The 9198-nt window shown below is 44.3% G+C and overlaps 1 protein-coding gene across 1 annotated transcript in view; it reads left to right on the plus strand.

Annotated features, from left to right (window-relative positions):
- The first annotated feature begins 2961 nt into the window (after nt 1-2961).
- Nucleotides 2962-9198, plus strand: part of LOC109957385 (GTPase IMAP family member 8-like) — a 16412-nt gene continuing 10175 nt past the window's right edge. The window contains exon 1 of the mRNA XM_020595241.1: nt 2962-2991. Coding sequence (XP_020450897.1) covers nt 2977-2991 — 15 coding nt within the window. The 5' untranslated portion in view covers nt 2962-2976. The remainder of the gene's footprint in view (nt 2992-9198) is intronic.

A 9198-nucleotide genomic window follows, 5' to 3' on the forward strand; every position in this document is an offset into this window, starting at 1 on the left:
GGAGCGTGTGCACGACCCGGAAGAAGTTTCGTCTCCTAGCAACGCAGCCACTAGTGGTGATCTCCCAGCATCCTCGAGGAGCAACCCCATTGGAACTGGACCAGACACCACAACGGCCCTGCAGAGAGAGACGTCCCCCAAGGATATTCACATATGATGAACTGGGTAAGCCTTCCTGTTGCAGTATCTGGCCAGCAGCTTACCAGTACCAGCCCTGCAGTCGACAAGCAGTAGAGACTTTGAGGTACCCATACATGTTCGAATATTGTGATTACCAGTAATTTTATGGATGTATTATAGCACAGTAATAAACACTAACATTCTGTTACTTAGTCACACAACCAAGACTGTTCTACAAGAACATTAGCATTAATATGGACTGTTTTCTAAAACTGCACTTACCTGAATTACATGGACTGTATTTAACAGAAAAAAAAAACTCACATATGAGTAGTACTCCAGTGATGAGCTAAAATTTAAGATAAGTATTGATATGGTGATCCGGTAAAGCGGTGTATTATGGTGTAATGACCTGACAAGCTTCTGACAAGATGTATGTATGTGATGCATGACCCAGGTTTACATTGAAAATGTTATGCTCAGAAGACCATTGGGAGACATATTATCCTTGGGTAATCACAAAATATTTGATAATATAATGCTTATGCATTGAGATGTTACAAATGGTAATGCCTAGAGTTAATTGTCCACTAAGCTGTAACAGGTTCAGTATTATTACATGCATTTCAAGTTACAAGTACTTTTGTTTTAGGTAAGATGTCGGGACGACATCTCATTTCCAAGGGGTGTATGTAACGGTGATGAGAATACACTACAGTTTAGAAACACATTTTATTTGACAACCCTGTTAATGGTTAAAATAACAGTGGGGATATTTATTCATTTTTAAGAGTAAAGTGGTTTTGACTTGTTACATGATTGCGATGCATCACTTTATATTGCGAAAGGATTTTGTTTTAGAAAGCACATCCGGTAGAGAAAGCACATCCAGTCGAGTGGACACTAGAGGGAGCTTGGGTCCTGTCTCCAGTCATTAAACCACTGGCTTGAGACGTGAACGACCGCTGTTGTTTCTTTGGCTCAAGTTATTCCCCTTTTTCAGGGGCTGTGGTCGTAACACCTGCGTGCATGTTGGAGGTGCAAGATACCTGAGCGTGTAATGTTAATTTTTACCTGTGTTCATTGAATAAATCAGCACTGTTTTGAAGTTACTTGGACTGCCTCGTCTCTCAGAGTTAGCTTCATCAGTCTGTTATTCAGATGTGGGTCACTTTTACAGACGTTAATGTTAAGGACATACCTACGGTTCGTGCAGGATATTTGCCCTATGCACAAGAATGTCATAATCTTGTTTGTGGCTATTTGTTAATATGTCTGGATGCAGTTGATACTTGTGCCATTTTGAAAGTAATACATAAATGTTACCAGGTCCTTCCTAGTGAGATCACTGTCTCGACTTCATGAAAAAATGACCAGGGTGCTCAGTCAGACGTGAAGCTGACTGATGCTAATGGAAGGGAGTGCATGTCTGAAAGGGCTTAACTAAATGACCAAGTAACTAAGATCAGGTCCATCTTATGCCTGTCGATTGGTCAATCTGTTTGGACAGACACATAGAAAAATGAGGTGTGGTGGGCAGGATGATAAAAGGGATCAAGGACAAAACATAGTGCCCTTAATCACATTTGAGCGATTAAGAAAAGAGGCTTTATGTTCACACTGAGTGGCATTTAGGATACTGTAATTGTACTGAGGACTGTAACTGGTGGGTATAGGCTATCACTTCAGGGTGTCGGGTCAGAACATCAATTTTGCACAGGTGAGTTGAGGTAGAGATTGAATGTCCAAATCCAGGGATTAATTTATCTTCATTTTAATTCTTGCATGAATCAACAGTGAACATGTTAAGGTATGCGTGTGGCTTTTCTATAATAGAAAGAAACAATAATATCTGCGATATTATCAAGAAACAACTTAAAGTACAACAAGTGGCTAAAAGTTTATACTGAACTTAAATCAACTATTAATTGGTCACACAATGCACTAATAGTATAACCTCCCGTTAATAATTATGCAGGAATGACATACGACGTAACTTGGAACTCTCACACCAACTACCACACGGACATATTCGAGGCAAAACACAGAACTACAAGCTGTAGTAAAATAAATGCTAAGTAGCTAACGGCTAGCGTTCTAAAGTGCCACAACACGGTCTGAATTAACCACCATCATTAACCAAAATTTTGTGTCTTACAACAGAGATATCCGAGTATCAACACGATTAATACTACTCACGTTAATAGACGCACACTGGTGATTATTTCACGATGTCCATGTCATGCAAACATGTATCCCATGGTGAATTTCTGCAGCGATATACAGAAGATAGCTACAGATCTCTACCTACTGGCCAGAACGATAACTACATGCATAATGGAATTAAAGGGGGAACTAAATTAAAGGGGCTAAATAGCACAGTCTTTTTTACAGCCGCCCCGAAAATTTGTCTGTATCGTCCTCCGGCAAAGTTGGCATCTTGATGAGGCGGACAACTGGGCGAGTGTAGGTCCTGTCTTTCACTTGAATAACAGCTGTCTTCACATGTCCGTCTGCTCCAGGTATGACAGTCTTGACAGTCCCTACTTGCCAAAGGGCTCTTGGTGTTTGGGGATCAACAACCAACACCACAGTTTCCACAGAAATATCATCCTTCTCTGTCTGCCATTTCTGCCGGGCTTGGAATGTAGGAAGAAAATGCTGATGTAGTGTTTCCAGAAGTGATCCGCTAAAACTTGGGAATGACACCATCTTTTACGACTCAACAGTTCTGACTCAGGGTAAATCACTTGTGGAAGGGAAGAGTCAGGCCACCCCATCAACAAACAGTTGGGCGTAACTGGATCTGGGTCAGCAGGATCAGAAGAGACATAGCCCAGTGGTCTGGAGTTGAGGATGCCTTCTATTTCAGTAAGTACTGTCCTTAATACTTCCTCTGGTACTATTTGAGCTCCTAGTGTGGTGCGGAGGGCATTCTTTACAGGTCTCACTTCTCTTTCCCATGATCCACCAAAATGTGGAGCATTGGGGGGATTAAAACGGAAGCTGATCTGTTGAGCAGCAAGTTGGTTCTTGACTGATGGTTCTAGGGCACGGAAAGCTTCATGCAGCTCCTTACTTCCTCCTTTGAAATTAGTGCCTTGATCAGACAGGAGCTCGTGGGGCTTTCCTCTTTGCGCAATAAAGCGCCTAAGTGACATTAGGAATGAGTCAGTATCCATGTTTGGTAGGAGGTCTAAGTGGGCAGCTCGAGTGGTGAGACATTTGTACAGAATGCCCCATATTTTCTCTGTGTGTCGTCCAACTTTCACGAGCATAGGGCCAAAACAATCAACCCCTGTCGAATAAAAGGCAGGTTGGAAAAGCCGTAAACTGGAGGGAGGTAGATCCGCCATTTTTAGTACTTGAGGACTTCCTCTCCATTTCCTACAATCCACACAATTATGCTGATGCTTCTTGATTGCTTCCCTGCCTCTCAGGAGCCAATATTTTCGGCGCAGCTCTGCAAATACACGCTCTGTTCTAGGGTGGTGAAGCTGAGAGTCATAATGCTGTATCAGGAGCTTGGATATTGGATGAGAGGAAGAGAGAAGGATAGGATGCAGAACATCTGGATTCAGACTGTGACATCTACGAAGCCTGCCTCCCACTCGGATCAGACCTGAAGTGGTATCAAATTCAGGGGCTAATGTGAGCACTCTACTGTTAGATGGGAGAGTCTTACCCGATTGGAGATGTGCTATCTCTTCAGGGAAGCTCTCCTTCTGTGCACGTCTGAGAAGGATTAACTCTGCGTTGCGATAGTCGGTAGGAGTGGGAGACTTATCATAGCCTGCTCCATGTAGCGATCGTGCAGTAGATTCCAGTAGCTCTTGAAAGGTATTAAATGGCTGGATATTGGGTATAGCTGGATCTGTTGGGTCAGTTGTCAAACCACAAAACACTGTGCTCCTCAGCTCCTCTGCCCCTTCTGTGACTCGACTAGCTGGTGTCACAGGCCACTGATCAGACGGCTGCAGGAGAAAGGAAGGTCCGTGACTCCATCAACTCGCTTCTGTAAGCTGGGTGACTGTTTTCCCTCTTGTGATGTCATCCGCCGAGTTGGTGGCTGAGTCGACGTAGCGCCAGGCTCTGATGTCTGACAACTCCTGTATTTCTGCGACTCTGGTACCGACAAATACTTTGTATCTGCAGGAGTCTGATTGGAGCCAGTTAAGTACTGTGGTGGAGTCTGTCCAGTATACCACTTCTTGGATCGGTATTGTGAGTTCTTTGAGTAGTACTGAAGCTAACTGCGCTCCTGTTAAAGCTCCACATAACTCGAGTTTAGGTATCAATAGTTGCTTCTTTGGTGCAACTCTGGATCTGGCAGCCACAAAGGTCAGTTGAATTTGTCCATCACCATTGTCAGTGCACAGATATGCCACCGATCCGTAAGCTCATTCAGATGCATCACAGAACACATGAATAGTTCTAGTAGCACTGCTACAATCTGTGTTATGGTTGGTATAGCATCATGGCAATGTGATTTGTGACAGCTGAGGTAACTCTCCTCCCCATGACTTCCAGGATTGGAGCAGGTCTGCAGGGAGATTAGGATCATCCCATCCTCTCCCTTTGTCCCAGAGACGCTGCACAATAATATTAGCTCTAGTTGTGTATGGGATGATAAATCCTAGAGGATCGTATTGTTGTACAAGAAGGCGATATATGTTGCGCATAGTCACTTCTGGACATTCACTGGGCTGCTGCTTATAGTGGAGTGTGTCTGACTTACATTGCCACAGTAGTCCAAGTGTACGTTCCTGAGGGTTTGATGTCTGTTGTGCGAACCAGAGAGTACTGTTCTCTGACTGTGATTCTTTGGGCAGGTGTTCAATGACAGCTGGAACATTACTGGCCCATTCTCTGAGCTCAAATCCACCTTCCAGGAGTAGTGTACGCAGTCAACTCACTAACTGCTTGGCCTGATCTTCTGATTGGAGGCTCTGCAAACAGTTATCTACGTAAAAGCAGCATTCTACAGACAAGCGAGCATCTTCTTCTGGTGCAGTATGCTTCTGCACATGAGTTTGGAGTGCAAAGGTGGCACGACATAGGTGGCACAACACGGACTACATGTGGTGCCAAATGGGAGTACTTGCCACTCGTAGATATTAGATTCTTGATCCACCTTAACATCCCGCCACAGGAATTGAAGGAAGGGTTTGTCTTCATTCAACAGGCGGACTTGATGGAACATTCCCTTCACGTCACTACTGATGGCCACTGGGTGTTCTCGGAACCTGAGGAGGACTCCTAGGAGACTGGCTCCAAGTGTGGGCCCAGGAAGAAGGTGATCATTGAGACTCTGTCCACCATTGTTAAAAGAACAGTTAAAGACTATTCTGTACTTCCCATTGTGCAGCAGGTGGTGGGGGATAAACCAGGAATAGTCGCTCTCTTTGATTTTGGCTGGAGGTATTGCTGTGACATAACCGGCTACAGCGAGCTTGTGGATTTCTTTGGAGTAGACGGTAGCTTTCTCTGCGTCTTTGACTAACCGTCTTTCAGTCCCACGTAGCTGAGGCAAGACTGATTCTTTAGTTGCACGAAGAGGTGGAAACCTTTCCTTCCATAGTAATGGTGTTGCATATCGATTCACACCATCAATCAGGACTCTGGTGGTTTTCTCTTCCAATATGTGGACAGCTTCTGCATCTTGTCTAGACCTGGTAACCAATTTCTCACTTCTATATGGCAGTGTGTCTAATTGCCATAGTTTCTCCACATGGTGGAGGAGCTCAGCATCCGATGGGCTGCATGCTGTGAAGAGGCACTGCTGTGGAGGCAGTTGATGACGTAAGATGCTCGAAGGGCCTTGGAGAGTCCATCCTAATCTGGTGTGAACTGCTGCAGGCCCGCCAGGGGGTCCGAGAAGCACTGGTTCCACTGCTGTAACCAGTTGAGGGTAATCTGACCCGATCAACAGTAATGGCTGCGTATCGTTAATGGTTGGCAGTGGAATGTCTCTGAGATGGTGATATTTCTCCTGTAGAGTTTCAACTGGATAAGTATGGCAGCCTACGTTTAGCTCTTTAGCAGTAAAGGCTTTGTTGATCCTGTACGACTTATTAGGTTGAGAGGCAGGAGCTACTGTGAATGATACAGTAGCACCGTGGATGGTGCAAACTTGTTGTCGGACTGTACGGATTGTGAGGTCTTCAGGCTTCCTTTGGAGGCCAAGGTGAAGGGCAGCAGTATGTAGTAGGATTGTGCGCTCTGATCCATCATCCAATATTGCATAGGTGTTGAGTACCTTATGACCACTCTGGATGTTAACTGGAATCAACTTGAGTAGCATGTGTCGGCTACTAGCTGGACGATCAATGTACAGTGTCTCTGACACAGAACTCACTAGGCAGGTGCTTGATTCCGGTGCTTGTGGTTTCACAGTTGCCATGGCATTTTGGCTGGAATTAACCTCATGCAAGATATCCAGATGCTTCCTTTTGCACTGTTTACACTTGGCCTTTAGGTTGCACTTTGCTGCCTGATGTTCACGTCCACAGCGCCAGCATCGCTTATTTGCTTTAAACCATGATGTCTTCTGTTCTATTGACAGGAGTTAAAAGTTGCTGCATTGATTCAGATAATCCTGTACAGCGTCACAGAAAGGGCAGTACTTCTTTGGCTTGTCTTGTGCGGGTTCTTTCATCATTACAACTGAAGTTTTCTCTGCTTTGACCTTTGAGTCACTGAAATCACTGCCGTGGAGAATAGTAGTGGATCTTTGTGACTTGTAGTCAGGACGTCAGTTCTTGGGTGGAGCTAATCTCTCTCTGGGGGGTGTACTACTGGGCTGATCACCACTGACTTGAACTCGCATCTCGTACTCAAGCCAATCAGCAAGATGAAGGAGTGTTGGAACCGGAGTGGTGATGGGGTTCACAAATCTGTGAAAGTTTGCCCTTAAGTCATGTGGCAACTTAACTAAAACACGAGAGACATGGGAGCCACACCTCAGTTCGGTCCATCCTTGTCTTCCAAGCTGTTGCAGCATCCCTACTAGTGCTCGAACTTGGAGGGCAAATGACTTAAAAGCTTTGATGTCCCCATTTCTAATATGAGGTCCATCCATCAGGTTGGAGATCCTCTTCAGCGCCAGCTGCTGCGGCTGACCATACATGTCTGTGAGTGCTCTCATAGTGTCTGTATATGGAAATGGACTGCTACTGTAAGAGTCAGCTATGAGTAACGCCTCTTCACACTTGAGATGGTCCATAAGTATCTGAAACTTAATGTGCTCTGAAGCATCATACGGCAGTAAATTGTCCAGGGCTAGTTTTAGTCTGGCGAACTCACGTGGGTCTTCTGACTTGAAGTCAGGGATAGTTGGCTTGGGACCACAGTAGTTATCAAGAGCGGGGGTTCTTCCATAAGGAGAATAATGATGTGGGGGACAGTATGGCTGGTCAGGTGAGTATCTGCTCTCCTTATGGACTGCTCTGTCATGTCCATGAACAGGGGGGTAATAATTATCAGAGTAACCTATGTAATCAGGAGAGTATGCTCTCTCGTGTGTCAAGCAATGACTGTCATGATGAGCTCTTGGATTGATTGATCGATAGGGCGTAGTGGGACCATAATCATCATCATAGTTTCGATGACTATTGTTAGGTGGAGGGAGATCAGAAGAGCGATGATATCTATCATTACGGTGGTAGGGCTCGTCATAGCGTTCGTAATCGTCCTCATATTTGGGGTGATACTTGACATCAGCAAGGCTGGATGCAGCTTTATGACGTGACCATTTGCTATCACTTGACTGATCATGAGCTCTTCCACGTGGCTTACAGTCTTTCTCCACAGTATTGACTTGAGAGCAAGGCGATGAAGCTCTAGATGTGACTGGTGTAGGTGCATCGTTACTGATTAATCCTGCTTCCTGCAAGCTTTGATTAATTTCTTCCGCAGAGATGTGTTGGCCGCCTTGTGGAGATGGAGGAGCATACCAGTGGAGCCCTTATGGTCTCATGTGGGTTTATGTAACTGATCGATGGCGACTGCTTATTAGTTGTTGCTGGTGTAGTGAATATGTCCTCCTCTCGGCTCTTTGTTTGTATCTGAGGCTGAGCATGCTGTACAGGGGGTTGTTGGATCATATCTGTGAGACGCAGGACATCCCTGCGTAACTGATCAGTTTCCTCCCTCATGTTGTGAAGGTATCTGACTACTTCAGCTGAAGTATCCCTGGTCTGTTCATCCTCAGGAACGCGCCCTCTTGGAGTGTAATCAACCTCATACTCCTGCAAATAGGATGGCAGGTGTCTTGATTGTTGTGGCCGATGTACATATATTTCAAGAAGGCGGTTTAACAAACTCAGAGTTCAAACCTGAACTCTGAGTTGACTTACTCAGAGTTGGAAAACTCGGAGTTTTCGGTTACAGAACAGCTGAAAAGAGTTGGTTTAATCAACTCTGAGTTGTCTGACTCAGAGTTAGGCGCGTGCCACGCGACTATAAAAAGCCCTGAACAATGGAGTGAAGAAATTACGAGTCACCATGGCAACAGGACCAAGCCAAAATAGGTCTGCGTTTTTCCCCGACAGAAATGGATGTGCTACTACAAGCATATAGTGACTACGAGCCCATATTTCGTAAAAGAAGCAACACGGCTGCAGCGGTGAAAGAGAGAGAGTTAGCTTGGGGGAAAATAGCTGCCCGAGTCAATGCGTACGTTTACATTTTAATCATACAGTATTCGGTGTAAGTAATTACTAAATAATGTTAGTAATGTGATTATTTGTCACTTGTAAAGTAAGGAATGGTTCTTAATTCTTCAATAATTGAATGAGTAACTTCAGTAATTGCATAAAATACCGATTTTTGTACGAATTAAAAGTGCAGTTTTATGTCTACCCTTTCTTAAAATTCCTATTGTGGTTGATATGGGATTTGTAAAGTAATGATTAATAAATAATCCAGTACGTTTTATGGAGAGTAAGTATTACATTAATCAAAATACTTTTTTAAAAATTGACCCAACACTGATGTAATAATATAAGAATTGAATTTTAATTTTCATGTAGGTGCATTGATGGGAATATGTGTGCCATCAATGCATCCAACCACATT

Source organism: Monopterus albus, unplaced genomic scaffold (assembly GCF_001952655.1).
Source record: "Monopterus albus unplaced genomic scaffold, M_albus_1.0 scaffold26.1, whole genome shotgun sequence".
NCBI lineage: Eukaryota > Metazoa > Chordata > Actinopteri > Synbranchiformes > Synbranchidae > Monopterus > Monopterus albus.